Source organism: Petaurus breviceps, unplaced genomic scaffold (genome assembly GCF_028583685.1).
Source record: "Petaurus breviceps papuanus isolate PSGF00001 unplaced genomic scaffold, PetGlider_PUasm1.0 191, whole genome shotgun sequence".
NCBI lineage: Eukaryota > Metazoa > Chordata > Mammalia > Diprotodontia > Petauridae > Petaurus > Petaurus breviceps.
The window spans coordinates 1,388,141-1,406,708 of NW_027185811.1; the positions used below are offsets into that span (position 1 = coordinate 1,388,141).

General features: G+C 39.0%; 1 protein-coding gene across 1 annotated transcript in view; it reads right to left on the reverse strand.

Moving 5' to 3' along the window:
* LOC138164637 (transmembrane protease serine 12-like) overlaps positions 1-18,568 on the reverse strand; it is a 77,056-nt gene that overhangs the window by 25,922 nt on the left and 32,566 nt on the right. The window contains exons 2-4 of the mRNA XM_069092553.1: positions 11,883-12,078; positions 9,793-10,064; positions 4,296-4,438 (exon numbers count right to left, since the gene is read on the reverse strand). Coding sequence (XP_068948654.1) covers positions 4,296-4,438; positions 9,793-10,064; positions 11,883-12,078 — 611 coding nt within the window. The remainder of the gene's footprint in view (positions 1-4,295; positions 4,439-9,792; positions 10,065-11,882; positions 12,079-18,568) is intronic.

Consider the following 18,568-nt stretch of genomic DNA (forward strand, 5'->3'; position numbering starts at 1 on the left):
ACTTTGGAGCTACAGAACCCACAAAATGACACAGAGAAGCTAACCTCCCGCTGGACAGCCTGGCAGGCTAGCAGGAATTGGCCAGCACAGAGCTCTGGGAGCCAAGTCCAGCCCCACACAAGACAGAGGTTTTAGCCACAGGGCGGGCCTGACCAGCCGCCCACTGGAGGAACTCCAGATCACCAGCAGCTGTGGCAATCCAGAATTATCAACACATAGATGTTGTAAGAGGTCAGTGCAGGGTGGACTTTGGGACCAAGTAGCTGGGAGCGCGTCAGCTTTTGCCACTGGGGCGAGAAGCCACTGAGGAGTCGCAGCCTTGTAGCCACCCCAACATGGCAGCTCCAGCTCCTGGCCTGCAGACTGTAGGAGGACAAAGCAACCAGTCTGAGGGGTATCGCTCTTGCTTTAACCTGCTTGGATCTGGATTGCAGTCTAGGGTGGAGATCCTGGAGTGTGTCACCAGCTTGCTAGAATGTGTGGAGACTTCAGAGAAGGCACCCAACTAATACCTCCGGCAGCTGAGAAAACCCCAGCGCTTGGAACAAAGCTCCCCCATCTGGTGGCAGAGTCCTACTGTGGCAAAAAGCCCAAAAGTCAAGTAATTGAGTAGCAAAATGAGCAGGCAAAGGAAGCAAACCAAGCAAAGCAATCCTACATTAGACTCTTATTTTGGGGACATAAAGGATCAAAGCATGCAACAGGAGGAAGACAGTGAAGTCAGAATTCCTGCACCAAAAGCTTCCAAGAAAAATATGAGCTGGTTGCAGGCCACAGAAGACCTTAAGAAGCAGATAAGAGAAGTGGAGGAAAAATTGGGAAGAGAAAAGAGAACGATGCAAGAAAATTATGAAATGAGAGTCAACAGCCTGACTGAGGAAAATAACACCTTAAAAAATAGACTAAATCAAATGGCAAAAGAGGCTCAAAAAGGCAATGAGGAGAAGAATGCCTTAAAAAGTCAAATTTGCCAGATGGAAAAAGAATCTCAAAAGCTCACTAAGAAGGATCATTGCTTCAGAATTAGATTGGAGCAAATGGAAGCTAATAACTTTATGAGAAATCAAGATGCTGTTAAACAGATCCAAACAAATGAAAGAAATAGAAGACAATGTGAAATAGCTCATTGGAAAAACCACTGACCTGGAAAATAGATCCAGGAGAGATAATTTTAAAATTATTGGACTGGGATGGCTAGGTGGCACAGTGAATAGAGCACTGTCCCTGGAGTCAGGAGGACCTGGGTTCGGATCCGGCCTCAGACACTTAACACAATTAAAAATAGCCACGTGACCTTGGGCAAGTCACAACCCCAATTGCCCTTGAAAAAATTTATTGGACTACCTGAAAGCCATGATCAAAGAAAGAACCTAGAAATCATCCTCCAAGAAATTCTCAAGGAAAATTCCCCTGATGTTTTAGAACCAGAAGGCAAAATAGAGGTTTAAAGAATCCACTGATCTCCCCCTGAAAAAGATCTCCAAAAGAAAATTCCTAGGAATATTATAGCCAGGTTATGGAATTCCCAGATCAAGGAGAAAATATTACAAGCAGCCAGGAAGAAACAATTTGAATATTGTGGAAACACAATCAGGATAACTCAGGATCTAGCAGCTTCTACACTGAGGGATAGAAAGGCTTGGAATATGATATTACGGAGGGCAAAGGAGCTGGGATTAAAACCAAGAATCACCTACCCAGCAAAACTGAGTATCATGTTTCAGGGAAAATATGGTCATTCAGTGGCATAGAGGACTTTCAAGCATTCTTGATGAAAAAACCAGAGTTGAATAGAAAATTTGACATTCAGATACAAGAAGCAAGAGAAGCATGAGAAGGTAAACAGGGAAAAGAAATCATAAGGAACTTATGAAAGTTGAAGTATTAACATTCCTACATGGAAAAACTATAATTGTAACTGATGAAACTTTTCTCAGTATGAAAATAGTTGAAGGAAATAGGAATATATATATATATATGTGTCTATATAGGAGGGTATATGGGCATATGAATACATATATGAATGTGTGTATATATGTTTACTGGTATACATAGATAGAGGGCACAGGACCAATTTAATAGGAGGGGATGATACTTAAAAGGTGAAATAAAGAGGAGAGAGAGGTATATAATGAGAGGAGGTGGGGAGAGACAGAATGGGGTAAACTATTTAATATAGAAGAGGCAAGGGAAAATGGTTACAATGCAGGGGAAGAATAGGAAGGCAAAAGGGAATGAATGGGTCAACCTTATTCTCATTGAATTCGGCTCAGGGAGGGAATGACATACACACTAAATAGGGTATCTCACCCTCCAGGAGAGTAGGGGGGAAGGGGATGAGAGGGGGGATGATGGAAGGGAGGGCAGGCTGGGGGGAGGGAAGTTGGAAGCACTCTCTTTTGAAAAGGGACGGGATCAAAGTAGAGAACAGAATAAGTGGGAGGTGGGATAGGAGGGAGGGAAATATAGTCAGTCTTTTACAATATATCTACTATGGTAATGTTCTGCATTAGCTACATATGTATAACCTATACTGAATTGCTTATCTTCCCAGTAAGGGTGGGTGACAAGGGAGGAAGGGAATGAATCTGGAATTCAAAGTTTTAAAATCAAATGTTTAAATATATATATATATATATATATATATATATATATATACTATTATTAATACTTTTACATGTAATTGGGAAATAAGATATACAGGCATTGGGGCATAGAGATCCACCATGCCCTACTGGAAAAGTCAAAGGGTATATGGGGGAAGATATGGGAGAGAGCAGATTGGAGGAGGGGATATCCTTGGGTAGGGGAAAAATGGAGAGAAAATATGTAACTCAAAATCTGGCAGAAATGAATGATATAAATCAGAAGTTAATAAAACATTTGAAAAAGGAGAAAAAATAATCACAAGAGAGAAAAGAAGACTAGCAAAAGATCCTCAAAAGAGAATAGCTTCACAGATAAGGGAAATGAAAAGACAAGGAAATGAGAAAGCAGCAAGAAACAAAACAAAACTGACACAATGAGCAAGCATTTAGATTTAAAACTACATAAAACAAATTAAGGGCTCATAAAATTAGGTTTAACTAATTAGGCAAAGCAGATTGGACTATGCACTTTAAAGGAAATGAAGGAGGATACTGTTACAGGCACATCTAGTGTTAATAAGAAAAATATTATCTATAATGAGACCTATTATTGATGAGAATGGAAGAAGACAAATTCATATGAAAAGTTAAAAAATGGAGAAAGTCTGGGAAAATAGAATAAAGGAATAGAATTAATATGAACTAAAATTATTAGGCCAGAAAGCAAGATGGTAGAACATGAAATAGAACAAAATAAAAAATCAAATCAAATGAACAAAAGAATATACTTAATAATACAAGGTGGTTTCAAAATGAGATGCATTTTGTGTGCTTCAAAATATTGATTTATAAAATAACTTTGATTTTTAGTTAACATTGAAATCTTAATTAATTCTTCACATTAATCATTATTGCATTCATACAATGAAACAAAGAGAGAGAATCACATCTGCAATATCTTATTCTTCCTACTTAAAGAAGACCCACCTACTTTTAGAACTGATGGGAAATTACAAGCTAGAGTTCTTATTGAATTGCATACATAAAAGAGGTTTTTGGATCTCATAACCACTATTTTTATAATTTAAGGAAATTTCTATAGCTCTTCATTTCAATTTTTCCCCAGATTTCTTTTCTTAAAAAGAATCAATATATTAGCTCTAAAAAAGGCTTTTATTACTTCCCAGTAGCCCATAGCTACCCTATTATTTGAAACCTTGCTTCACTGGACATATTTCTAGTCTACTGACTTTGTTATTTTCATTTCAGCACATCATTTGCTTAGCTATTCTGGTTTTAATATTCTTACCCATGGCTAGCCCAATGCATTAGCAGTGCTGTAAGCAATACTTCAGAACTGACAAGGAGTTTGAGCATGCCTAGTCATATGGTTTGAGAGAGTTGAACAAATGGTTTTGTTTCTTATTTGAATCATTTTTAAAATTTTTTCTATGTGTAAATTAAAGTATAGCAGAAAAAAAATAAATGGGACATTTTAAGCCTTTCAGCCTGATTGCTTATGAAGGAAACCATTAGCTGCTGTTGAAAAATACCAGACATTGATAAATCCCAGATTATACCAGATGAAGGCAATATGCCAGAGAAGGGAAAAGTCCCCAAAGTGGGTCCTTTATGTCTCTGACACAAAGGGTTACACAGTAAGGGCAGCATTAAACTATATTTTCAAGAAAAATTGTTGAGCCTTACCAGGCAAGTATCAACAATTCCATCTTCTTCACCTGCACAAAATGAAGTTGAAACAACTCGTCCTCCATAACTTTCCTCTCTATTACAGGTGTCCCAGGGAATATAATGTAGTTCAGCTTCTTGCAAAGTATTTGAAGCATTGCCTATAATAAAAATCCATAAGCTATTTTGGAAATCAAATATTTCACCAAATAGTGAGACATACATTTAGCAGATTTTTACCAAAGATGAGAAGACCTGATGCTATATTCAATCCTAATCTACATTTATGTGGTATAGATTACAGAATTAATCTGTAAAATCTCATAATGACATAAGCATGTGAGTTGATTAATTTCTCAAAGAATTTTAATCCACCCTTCATCTTCGTTTAATCCACCTTCCATCTCTGCTACTTCTTTTTTTTTCCCTTTTTTTGGAGGGCAATTGGGGTTAAGCCCAAGGTCACATGGCTAGTTTTGGTGTTAAGTGTCTGAGGCCAGATTTGAACTCAGGTCCTCCTGACTCCAGGACTCTATTCTCTGTGCCACCTAGCCGCCCCCATCTCTGCTACTTCTTGAACCCAAAATGGAGGTACATAAGCAGCAGAAAGTGTAGGTGGAGGATAAAACTCCAGGTACCACTGAAAGGCAGTTATATGGTGCAATGACTAGAACACTGGGCCTGAAGTGAGGAAGACCTGTTCAAATCCTGCCTCAGACACTTACTAGCAAGTCACTTTATTGTTGTTTGCCTCAGTTTTCTCAACTGTAAAAGGGATACTACTAGCACCCACCTTGCAGGGTGGTTGTGAGGATCAAAGGAGGTTATATTTGTGAAAGTGCTTAGCACAGTGCCTAGCATGTAGTAGGCATTAATAAATCATTCTTTCCTTCCCTTCCTCCACTATTGTTCCGGCCTAATCAAGCAGATTTTGTCAAGAGAATCTATAAGGGAAACAACCACAGATTAAATATCTATGCCTGACAAATACTTGCCAAAAATAACTTGGTAATTAAGTCTACTTTTCTGGATTATAGTTCAAAGCTGCACTAATATCTTTAAGAGTTTAAGAGAGGATTCAAGAAGCAATTCCAAGTTATCTCCTAAGAAACTAATAATGGGTTTCTATTCAAATTACACAGTAAAGATGATAGAAACAGCTGGGCAGATCACACAGGGAATGTCCTAGCTCCTTACTTCCTCTATGGTAAAAACACTGTATAATCAGACCAGAACAATGGTAGTATAGTTCCCTATTTAACAACTCAATTTGGACCTTCTGACATCCCAAACTTAAAAACCATGAACTAGGCTTTTCCATCTTCCCTCAACGCTGCCATCAATTGTCATCTTCTGGATTTCCCATTAAATGGGAAAAGAAGAGAATTAACATTCAACCTTCACTAAATACTGATTCTTTCTTCATATCTCTTAGGGCTGGGCATTCTTTTTTCACCCTTAATTCTAAATTACTCACAGTAGATTTTCTAAATATCAGGGAAAATAACATTGCTCTGACATTTTTGTCATCATCTGTTTTTGTTATCTTGTTGACCTGTAGGTTACATTTATTTTCCGGTTTACTCTTCTTCCTTATATAGCTTGTGGTCCAGCAAATAGCCCTTTGTAACCATAATAAAAACTACCCCCATAAAAGACTCAGAATACTTTTTGATTTCTTGATTGAGTATGTATAGATGTAGGCAGCAGATAGCACTGGGGAGCTGGGTAGGTTGGGCAGACAATCATGGACTGACACAGAAGCCCCTGCCAGCAACTTACTTCCCGTAAGGGTCTGACTGGCCTACCAAAGTGCACAGAAGCAAATGGCTCCGAGCCAAGAAAAGGAAAGTGAAAATGCCCAGTTTGTTCTCTAGGTTTGCTCCCTTGTGCCCTCCTGTCCTTACCAGCTTTCAATCTAGAGGCACAGGAATGCCAAATTTATATACAAGGTTTTTGAATAGGCCAATACACTCCCTCACTTTGTCCAGCTATCCTAAATTAGCTCCCAAGCAACCATATTCAGTTTAAACCAAACTTTTCGACTCCCTAGAGTTAATAGGGCTCCCTTATCCTTTATTTGTAAGTCTTAAAAAAACATACCCACAACTTAGCATTTCTGCTGGCAAAATAGGTTTGACATTAGATAAATGTAAATTAAAAGCAATAAGAATAAGGAAACAAGTCGGAAACACACAATGAGTGAAAAGGGATGAGCAGCTTTGCTGGGTGAAAGAAGTCACCAGATCAGTCCGTCCTCTGGTTGATTGGCTGGTTGGATCTCACCACCCTGGAAATACAAATCCCTGGCATTGCTGCTCTCACTGTGGCTTGATCCCAAGACTGAATCAGTCCATACCTCCTGAATGGCTTTCATGCCTGCTGCCATGCCCTGGCTCGAGGGTCTTCGTCAGCTTGTCATCTACCAACAAATCCTTTTTCCAAACATGGGGGCTGCAAAGTCAACCCAGTATACCTTAGGAAACACTTACCCCTGTGTGTGTGACTGCAAAGCCATGTCTACATAGACAGATTTCAGTGAATGACTCTTTTTTAAAATATCAAAACTAGTATTAGTATTTTGTTGTTGTTTGCCTTTCTCATAAAAATTGAGTGCAGATTACAGTTTAATATGAGGAAAAACTTCCTAACAAGTTTTTTTATGGGAACTGTGATTTTATTAATGTATTAAGCTTCCAATGAGGGACTTCTACCAATGCAGATCAATACCTGCTCTGCAACTCATAGTCTTAGAGAGGGACCTAGGGAAGTGGTGTCAAATTCATATAGAACCAGGGCCATTAAACCATATATGAGGATCCCTGTGGCTGCAATATTGATTTAGAAAACCACATATTAACATTATCTCTGTTCTATGATATTTTTACTTATTTTGTTCAATATGTCCCAATTGCATTGTACTCTGATTCTAGCAGCACTAGGGAGTTCTAAGGTTGCATATGTGACACCTCTAGCCTAAGGCACTTGGTTTAAAAGACTTCTCCTTCAGTGAGCTAGTATGTGACTCTGGCTAGCTTCCATCCCATCTCGGGAAATGGCTCTTTTGTAGAAGAAATTAATGCTTCAAATTGGATTGGACAAGATGACCTCTGAGGTCCCTCCCAACATATTTTATGTGTGTGTATGTGTTTATATAAGATTAAATATATGTAATGTGTATATATGTAATATATCAAGTCAACTAACACTTACTGAGGCCCTACTATGTGCTAAAGCACTAGGCATGCAAAAAAAAAGGTCAAAGACAGCTCCTGCTCTCAAGGAGCTCACAGTCTAATCAAAATGATAACATGCAAACAGTTATTTGCAAAGAAGATATAGAGAGGATGACTTTGGAGTAGTCACAGAGGGCAGGCATAAAGAATAAAGAGGACTAGGAAAAGCTTCTTGCAAAAGGTGAGACTTGAGCTGAGACTTGGAGGCAGGGAAGCTAAATTAATTGAGAACTTTTATTAACTGAATTCTGGTTAATTCTAGGGAATTGTTTACAAATCTTTCATGTATGGATAGCTTCAATCAATATATTAATATGTACATACTATATACTCAGCACTATACCATGTGCTAAAGCAGGATACAAAAGGAATGACACAGGCCCTGCCTTCATATATTCCCAACAAGACTACAAACTCCTCAATGAAAGAGACAGTGTTTTCTTTTTCTATGGCATATTCACTATTAGCCAGCTTGTCAGTCAGCAACATTTGTCAAGTATCCATTAGGTGCAGAAAAATTCACTAGATACTATGGAAGAAGCACAAAAGGTATGTATTCTGTTCCCTATTTATGAATTTACAATCTAGTTAAAGGTAAAAGATCCATAGACTAAAAAAATGCTTATGAAGTAACATATTAGTGCAAATTAACTGACTATACAAGTATTGAATGACCAGAAGAAGAAAAAGGAATGCTAATTTGGAGAAGGAAGGTCTTCTGGGTGGTAGAAATTGATTAGGTCATAGGAGAGGAAAACAGGAGAGCTGGTTGCTGTCCAGGAACAAGGGTTCAGAGATATAATTCCTGTTCAGTGTCAGAAATCCCAGTATGGCAATGCTTAATATTCGGATAGGACACATGCAATCGGGGGAAGAGAGAAGCATTGAAAGGCCATGCTAGGCTCATTGTAATCATATTTTTAAGTTAAGTGCCCAACTTTGTCATATGTTCAAATGGATACAAAACACAGTAAACTAAAAATAGATGCAGGCCTCTAGGAGCTAATTGGCTTGCTCTAACACTTCTGTGGGTCTGAATGGTAAAAAATGATGCAGGGTATTAAGCACCATAGCTCTCCAGAAATCATGAGCATATACACTATTTGTCAAAGATTATATCACTATTTCTGTTGAGGAAGAAGAATTTTTTGAGTCTCTCAGGAAAAACAAAGAAAATACATAATTGGATTTATAATAATATTTTTTTTCTTTTTGCCTGAAAACACTGTAGTTCCATTGGACTAGATTTTATTATTTTTTGTTGTGGTTGGGGATATGGGGTGGGGTTGGGCTTATGATTTTGCAAGGCCAGTTGGGGCACCATTATTTTTTTTCTAACAACTGTCTATGCTTCTTTTTTTTCCTTACATTTTCATTAATAATTTGTAATATAGTCTTTTTTTTTTTTACATTTTTTTTCAATATCAAAGCAGGGATTTTAATGCCTGGCCACTATGACTGTCTTCCCTGGGTCTTTCTCAAGGAAAAGTAGGGATTTATCTCAATCAGATTGAGTTGATAAGAAAGCTTCTTCTATATCCAGTGGTAATCTTGAGTTCTTGACCTTCTTCTTTACCTTCCCCCAACCCCCACCCCCACCCCAAAGGAGGGAAAGTGATCTTTTATAGGGCCTGGGTACTAAAACTAGTGGTGGCAAAGCAATTTCAGAATTTCTGAAGTACAGTTCCCTGCCAAAGAGTGGAAGGATATGAAGCATATCAAGTCCCAGAAGCTTCTTCCATATCCGTTGTTTAGTCTTGTCCTGTGGGGGAAAAACTGGGCAAAGTGTCTTCTGGGGTGAAGAGGTTGATGTCTACATCTCCATGGGTTCCTCTGAATCTCAGAAATCTTGAGCTGCAAAAGTTGCAAGGGCTAGGAATGTCTGAAGATGACAGGATGCCTGCCATGATGGAGCCTTGAGTCTGACAGGTTGCCAAAGACACCAGATCCAGATTGTCTTTTCTTCCAATGTTATGACAGAGGAACCATCAAGACCACCTCCATAGTTGCTGCTAGGACTGCCAGCCTGTGGGAGCCATATACCAGACTGTGGGGCCACAGACCAGGGCAGAGATAGGGGCCTTGAAGGCCCAATGACAAGGGGCCGAGGGTGTACCAGACCCCACCCAGGGAGAGGCTAAGGGCCTGTCCTCATCCTCTGGCAACTTGACATATTAGAAAAAGAATCAGCTAGAATGCTGGTGACAAATTTTTAGAAATAAATGAGTAATTTCGAATTAAGATGTACTACATATCAATAAAATTGAGCCAATATTTACCTTCTTCTGTTGTTTTGCCCCAGCCACTTACAAAGCACCTTGTACTGGCATTCAAATTAAACAACTCTTTAAAAAATGGTAGGCAGATAGGCTGAACATAGTCATTATAACTCACAGCTCTTTTTAAATGAAAAAGTGCAATATCATTTGCATATGTATCCGGGATGAACTGTGGATGGATAATGATTGCTTTAATATTTATTTTCTTAGTTTTCCGATGTCTCTGTAAAAGATTATGAACTCCAACCACAGCTCTCCAAAATTGTGGCTCTCTGGAATAAAGCAAATGCCTTTATTATAACACTTCTTATTCGAGTAACTCTATTTTTAAAGTTTCCATTATTTTTCTGGTTTCTAATGTTAGATTATACAAAATAACTTTTTAATTTAAAAAAAACTTCTCCTTTATTACAAGCCAAATATGCAAATGAAAAAACAAAAAACAAACTATATCAAAATTTATTTCAATTCCGTAAATGCTTACTAAACATCTATGATATGCGAGACAGTTAGGATACAAAAACAAAACACAAAATAGTCTCTGACTTAAGCAATATATTATTTCACAGGGGATAAGACACAAACAAAAGTTAAAAGGTGAAAAGTTCACAGGAGAGGTGCTGGGAGCATACTGGAAGGATCAGATGGTGGCACCTGAACTGTGCCTGAAAGGAAGGAAAAGGTTTTGATGGGTGAAGATATAGGGGAGTCCATTCTAGATGTGGGAGAATGAATTGAGTTGAGTACATGTGCAGAGAGAGAGCAGGTTAAGATAAAGCTTATAAGTAGTTAGTCTATTTTGGCTAGAACACAGAGGGATGAAAAGGAATAAATCTAAAGCAATACTAGAAAGTTTAATTTGAGCTAATCTGTGGAAGTCTTTGCCCTTACTAAAGGATTTCTACAAGGAACAGAGTGATAGAATCAGATTAAGAAGATGAAGCATGGGGGGCAGCTAGGTGGCACAGTGAGTAGAGAACCAGTCCTAAAGTCAGGAGGACCTGAGCTCAAATCCAGCTTCAGACACTTAACACTTACTAGGCATGTGACCTTGGTCAAGTTACTTAATCCCAACTGCCCTCCAAAAAAGCAAAATAATAATAATAATAATTTTTTAAAATGAAAAAAAAAAGAATATGAAGCATTAAGAATGGTTTGGAGAGAAGAGAAAATAGAGACTATTCGAATAATCCAGGACTAGTGTGGTGCTAAGGGAAGTGGAAAGCAAGGAACAGATTTCAGAGACGGAATCACAGATCTGTGGGATAGAGTCAGAATCAGTTAGACTTTGCACTGAAAGAAGAAGAAAGAGAGAGAGAAGACTTTAAAATGACTAAGGTTTTAACCCTGACTGGGGAGGGTTAGTGGGAGGAGCAGGGTCAGATGAAATCCAGTCAAGGGCCAGAAGCTCCCCATGTTCAAGGTACACATGGTGATACTGACTCTCAGGAAGTCCAGAGAGAGAATAATATGTTACCCATACAACCTTGAAGGCCTGCCTCTATAGTTTCTATCCCTTCTTATGACCATTTCTTCCTTCGCCATAATCTCTTCTTCCCTTCCCTTCCTTCAATTAGCAAAAATATATAAATGAAGTATTTTAAATGCATTGTATTTCTTGAAAGATGCTTATGTTCCCTATTACATGAGTTTGACTTTCCATATTTTTTTCCATTCCTTCAAAAAAAAAAGCCTCAAAACCAAAACACTCTACTGAAATGAAGTTGATTTGGGTGTGACCCCAAATTGATCTTTTTTTCTCCTGTCAATGACTCTTGACAGAAAAAGTTTCACTATCTCTTCTTCTTAAAGATGAAAGGTTAGAGATAAATGTCAAGTATAAGATAAAAAATTTTAAATGGTGGTTCTTACCACCTGATTTTTACCAGGATTTCTCTGAAAGCAATGTTTGAAATGGATATAAAAATCACATATTCACTTCAAATTATAACAAAACCTATCAGTCCTAGTTTGACCTCAACAATTATTTAATGAATATACCTTAAAAGAAAATGATGGAGGGCTGGATGGAATGTTCTACATTACTACAAACCCTTAATTAATCAAAATATGCAGCACTATAAACATACCTGACATCCTTAAGGCAGTGTGCAGCTGTGAGCACCCAGTTTTCATTTATTATGGATCCTCCACATACATGTATAGGTCTAGGAAACATCACAACCTGCAGGCTTACTGTCCATGGCCATCCTCCAAGCTCAGCGTTGTGACCACCTATAACTCGAGATCCTGACAGCATGTTCACCAATGGTACTCTTCCACAATCTAGAAACAGAAATAACACATTATTTTGAACTGGTCATTGATATGAAGGATCAATTATCTTTCTGGAGAGTAGATTAAAAGGATGGACTGAACCCTCCTGAGAATTCTAGGATTTAGGGGGGTTTGCTCATCTTCTTAGACTAAGTATAATCTCAAGGTCTGAAGTAGATTGTGTGTATTTTTGGCAAGGCCTCCAAGTTCCTGACCTGAGCAGGCTGAGCGAACAGAGAGAAACATTGGGGTAGATATTATGAAAACAGGAACAAGAGCAAAGGCAGCCACCAATTTACCTCCAATAATGGAAGCATCAATGGAGGAGGAAACTACTGTACTTTGGGAGAGGCAGCTGAAATGGGGGGGAGAAGGATGTGAAAGAATCTGGGCTCATGGGCAAATGAGATAAAGTTGAAGTTAAGCTTGACCAGTATGAACTCTTCCCCTTGGCTGTGAATTCATGCAGGTGAAGTGTGTCTTCTTTCTATGGAGCTTTAAATTCACCTAGTTAACCTGGGGTTTACTGGGTAGATTTCTTTTTCAAAGGCCAAGCCTTAAACCCAATTCACTCCAAATTTCATGGATCAGACAACAATAGGTCCCTGCCCAGTCATCACTTAATGGTAATTTTGGGGGCCCTCCTGGCTCTGAGTGAATGTAAATAGTAATTATTTCTCTTTTGGTGGGCAACCCTGAGGGTCTTCCCCTCTCAGTTTGATTTTTTTTTTTTAATGAAAGGTTATGGACCTTGATTCGTTTCTTAAAAAGGTCTATTCATTCAATGGGCATTACCTCACTCAAAGTGAGAATTTGAAAAGACCTTTGCTTAAAAAGGCCAAGGTCTCCCACTACATCCTGGGCTATCTCCATTTGTCCTGATTGATATCTGGCCATTAGATCCAGATGGCTCTGGAGGAGAAAGTGAGGCTGGTGACCTTGCACAGCCTTCCCTCACTCAAATCCAAGTCAACTGCAAGTCATGTCATTAACTCCATGGTGTCATGGACTTCTTGAAGAAAAAAGGATAAACCACAACACACACAAATCACACAACAAACCCCACCTATCCTAATCCCTTTATAAGGATCTTTTATTATTCCAGTAGTATTTTCTTGAGCTTGATTCATTTAGATCAGGAGTTCTTAACTGGGGGTTCATGAACTCTTTGTTTTTAATATTTTGATAACTATTTTAATATAAATGGATTCCTTTGTGATCCTATGTGTTTGATTCTATATATTTAAAAACATTGTTCAGAAAACAGATCCAGAGGTTTCACCAGACTGCCAAAGGGGAGAGTGTCACAAAAAAATTTCAGGAACTTCTTTCAATAAAAGATTTCCTTTTCCTTTTCTTACAGGTATGTCTTTCCTTGCAGTCTGAGGCCGCAGTAGGCACATGCTGATTGTGTAGCTCATGATATACTAGTCAGAAGTTGCTTATTTCCAGCTTGATGACTAGAAACCCCTCCGGAGCACAAGCTCATATGGATATTGTTAATTTTATTCTATTAATAACCCAATAACTCTTTCAACATGCAGAGACCCTTTAAAATGGAGTCCAGTTTTTTTCTGTTCTGTTCCATAAAAGAGCCTGTTGTCTTTAATCACAGGAGTAGGCTCACAAAGATACAGAGGACAATGTAACATGGGTCCTTGGACCTAAGTCTTTTTTCCAGCTTCTGATATGGAAATGGGAGTCAGAGGAAAGGGCTTGGAAGGAAAGCAGAGCCCCAAGTCAGTCCTAGCAAGCTAGAGTTATGGTCTAAGAGGATTTTGTCCTTACTCATTTCCTGTTTGGGGCCAGCTTCCCACCACTGCCACACTGTGTGATGGAAAACACATTGTGTTTTTTATTTCCTCAACTCGTCCTTAAAACCATCAACATATAATAGATTAATATAATACATTTTTTATTCAAAACTTTAAAAAGGTAAATTGGTACACCATGTGCATAAGGGACAAAGGTTTTGAAATAATTTAAAAGTCCTTATTGAAACTAAAAGCCCTCCTAATAGGTGGAGAAAAGGATGGGAAGGGAAGGAGAGAATTTGGAACTGAAAATAAAATGAATAATGGGAAAAAATAATTCTAAAAAATTATGACAGGAACAGTTTCAGAGAAACCTGGAAAGACAAAGTAGATGTCCATTGATTGGGGAATGTCTAAACAAACTGTGATACGTGAATATAATGGAATATTACTATGCTGTAAGAAAAGATGAATGTTATGAATACAGAGAAGCATGGAAAGATTGACATAAATTGATGCAGACTGAAGTAAGCATAGTCACAGAAACAATATGCAGAATGAGGGAAGATGGCAGAACAAAGCAAGAAATTACCTGGCTCTCTCACAAACAATTTAAAATAATGCCTCAACATGAACTTAATAAAGCAGAAGAAATAATTAAAAGTCAAGGTAAAGTAGTTGTCTGCCTATGACAACTTAGAAAGACATTGGAAAAGACCTGACCTCTTGGAGTTGTGGCCTGGCCTGGCTGAAGTGCAGATCCCTCTAAGCAGATAACCCTGAAACAACAAACAAGGCCTGGGGGCAGATGTGTCAGAGGCAGCTTCACTTGCTGGAACCTTCACCTTGCAGACTGTATAGGGGTCAGAGAAGCTGATCAGAGGAAGATTGCAGGGCTATCTAGTGGCTCTGGACTCAGGGCCCAGGAGCACTGACCAGATGTGATCCTGGGCTGTGGGTGTGGATAAGGAGGAGCAAGTACATACTGGTGAGTGTAGTTACAGAAGGACCAGGGCCCTATTGGCTATGGGTAGTCATGGTTCCAGGGCAAAGAGGTGAACTAAAGCTTGCAGCCAAAGGAGGGACTGGAGGGAATAAGAGTATTTGCAGTATCAGCATTGCTGGCGGCCCTGGTCATGGCTCAGGGGTGGATAGGAGTATCTGAGGTCAGGCCCCAAGAGAGAGCTCAGAAAATAATAGCACAAGAAACCTGAAGCTTGAGACATTATCCTCCATACCTAACTCTAACACAAAGTTAACAGCCAGTAGAAAGGGCGTCCTCCTCATATCTCTGACAATAGATGTGCAAAACCCCAGAAATTTGGGGCACAGCATTCTCCACTCTGGAAGCAGAGTTGTACCATGGCAAAGAGCTCAAAAGCTTAATTGGCTGGTAAGATGAACAAACAGAGGAATCACAACCAGATCATAAAATCTTTTTTTGGGGACAAAGAAGATCAAAACATAAAACCAGAAGAAAACAATGAAGTCAGAACTCCTGCATCAAAAGCTTCCAAGAAAAATATGAACTGGTCTCAGGCCATGGAGGAGCTCAAGAAGAATTTTTAAAATCAAGTAGAGGAAAAATTGGGAAGAGAAATGAGAATGATACAAGACAATAATGAAAAATGAGTCAACAGCCTGCTAACGGAGACCCAAAAAAATACTGAAGAAAATAACACCTTAAAAAATAGACTAGAGATGCAGGGGCAGGCCCAGAAGGCGTGGCGTGGCCGGCAGACGCAGGGGCAGGCCCAGAAGGCGGGGCCAGCAGAGGCAGGCCTGGAAGGGGCCTGATCAACTCAGAGGGCAAGTCTTCCCAACAACCACAAGGTCCACTACCAGGCCTATCACCAAAGGGCTGGGACTGGAAAGAGCAAGGTAAGAAGCAAATACAGGGGCCCTTGTCCTGGACAGCAAACACTGGGGCTACCACTTCATAGCCCAGAATTTTTTTTTAAAAGCCCCTTTCAGGACCTCCAAAGACTAGGATGACAGAGTGAACCTCACCTGCTCCAAACCCCTCCTCTGACCCTGAAAACATAGTAACTCTTGCTCCAGGGCAAGACCCTCTACAGTAAAGGCTTGGAATCCTAGAGGAAGGGCGTGGCTAGGACCCTGCCTCAAAATGGGTAGAAAGCAGGCTACAAAGACAAAGACTCTGGAGTCCTACTATCCTCAGAGGGAGGAACCAACCTCAGAGGGAGACAATGTGGACTCCACACCCAAAGCTGAAACTTCAACAGGGAATGGGTCCCAAGCACAGAAGTCTCTCCTAGATGAGATCAAAAGGAACTTTGAAAACAAAATGAGAGAGATAGAAGACAAAATGAATAATTCTCTCAAAACGAAAATAGCAGAATTAGAAAAACATAATAATGAGGAAAACATCTCTCTAAAAAGAAAAGTGTATGGTATGGAAAAGGAGCTTCAAAAATTAACCAAGGAAAATGATTTGCTAAAAACTAGAACTAACCAAATGGAAACAAATAACTCTATGAGGAACCAAGAATTAGCCAAGCAAAATAACAAGAATGAAAAATTAGAAAAAGAGGTAAAATACCTCAAAGAAAATATAACTGACCTGGAAAACAGATCCAGGAGAGATAATCTGAGAATCATAGGCCTAACAGAAAATTATGATGAAAAAATGAGCCTGGACAACATTCTCCAAGAGCTCATTAAGGAAAACTGCCCTGAGATACTAGAACCTGAGGGTAAAATAGAAATAGAGAGAATCCACCAGACACCTGCTGAAAGAGATCCCAAATTGAAAAGTCCTCGAAATGTTGTGGCCAAACTCCAGAACTACCAGATAAAAGAGAAAATACTTCAAGCGGCCAGAAAGAAACAATTCAAATATCGAGGGTCCACAGTGAGGATTGCACAGGATTTGGCAGCCTCTACACTGAAAGATCGGAGGCAGTGGAATACAATTTTCCGGAAGGCAAAAGAGCTCAGGTTACAACCAAGGATCACATACCCAGCAAGACTGAGCATATTCTTCCAGGCAAAGAGATGGTCATTCAACGATATAACAGAGTTCCAGACCTTCTTGATAAAAAAGCCAGAACTCAATGGAAAATTCAACCTCCAATTACGAGAAGCAACAGTGACTTAGAAAACAAGGAGAACACACACACACACACACCCTGCTATTTGATAAGAGCAAACTGGTTATAGACAAGTAGAGGATATGACTATACAATACACAAAATGACGATTTTAAAAAATCTTAAGGGCTACAAAGGGACTGCAATGGAAGAAAGAAATGGTTGAAGTGGAAAAGGGTAAATTATGCCACACATAGAGGCATAAAAACTGTATAGCAGAGGAAAAAAAGGGAGTGAATTGGGAAGCATATGAGCTTTTCCCTCATTGGTTCTGGTACAAGGAGGAAATAACAACCAGTTAATCATAGGACTCTATGGAGAAGAAATGCAAAAAGTATCATTTCAGAGGGAAAGAGGGGAGGGAGAGGAGCTTCACATGAGATTTGTTCCTGTCACTCTTGATGCAAAGAAGAAATAGCATACTTCATTAAGTATAAAAATATCCTACAGGCAGTAGGAGGGGGAAAGGGTTACAAAAGGGGGGTGGGAGTGGTTTGTAGGGAGGGAAGTAGTAAGGGGAAAGGGGAGGAAAAGGGAGGGGGGCTGAAAAGGGAACACTGAGGGAGGCGGTTGTCAAAAGGAAAACTATTAAGGGGGGAAGGGAGAAGGGAGGGAAAATATGAACATTAACAGGGGCAGGAATAGGATGGAGGGAAAGAAACAAATAACAATCATAACTGTAAATGTGAATGGAATGAACTCTCCCACAAAACAGAGACGGATAGCAGAATGTATTAGAAATCATAATCCTACAATATGCTGTTTACAAGAAACACATCTGAAACAGAGGGATACACACAAGGTAAAGGTAAAAGGTTGGAATAAAATATATCATGCCTCAGCTAAAGTAAAAAAAGCAGGGGTAGCAATCCTTATCTCAGATAAAGCAAAAGCAAAAATTGACCTAATTAAAAGAGATAAGGAAGGAAACTATATCCTGTTAAAAGGAACCATCAAGAATGAAGCAATATCATTACTTAACATATATGTACCAAGTGCTGTAGCATCCAAATTCCTAGAGGAAAAGGTAAAGGAATTAGAGGAAGAAATAGATAGCAAAACTATACTAGTGGGAGACCTTAATCTCCCCCTCTCTGAACTTGATAAATCCAACCTCAAAATAAACAAGAAAGAAGTTAAGGAGGTGAACAGGATTTTAAAGAGGATAGGTATGATAGATCTCTGGAGAAAATTGAATGGGGATAAAAAGGAATATACTTTCTTCTCAGCAGTTCATGGCACATACTCAAAAATTGACCATGTTCTAGGGCATAAAAACCTCACAATTCTATTCAGTAAGGCAGAAATATTAAATGCATCCTTCTCAGATCATGATGCAATAAAAATTGTATGCAATAAAGGGCCAGGGAAAGACAGACTAAAAACTAATTGGAAATTAAACAATTTAATCCTAAAGAATGAGTGGGTCAAACAAGAAATTATAGAAACAATCAGTAATTTCATTCAAGAGAATGATAATGATGAGACAACATACCAAAATCTGTGGGATGCATTAAAGGCAGTTCTTAGGTGAAGTTTTATATCCCTGAGTGCATATGTGATTAAATTAGAGAAAAGGGAGCTCAACGAATTGGACATGCAACTAAAAAACCTAGAAAAAGAACAAATTCA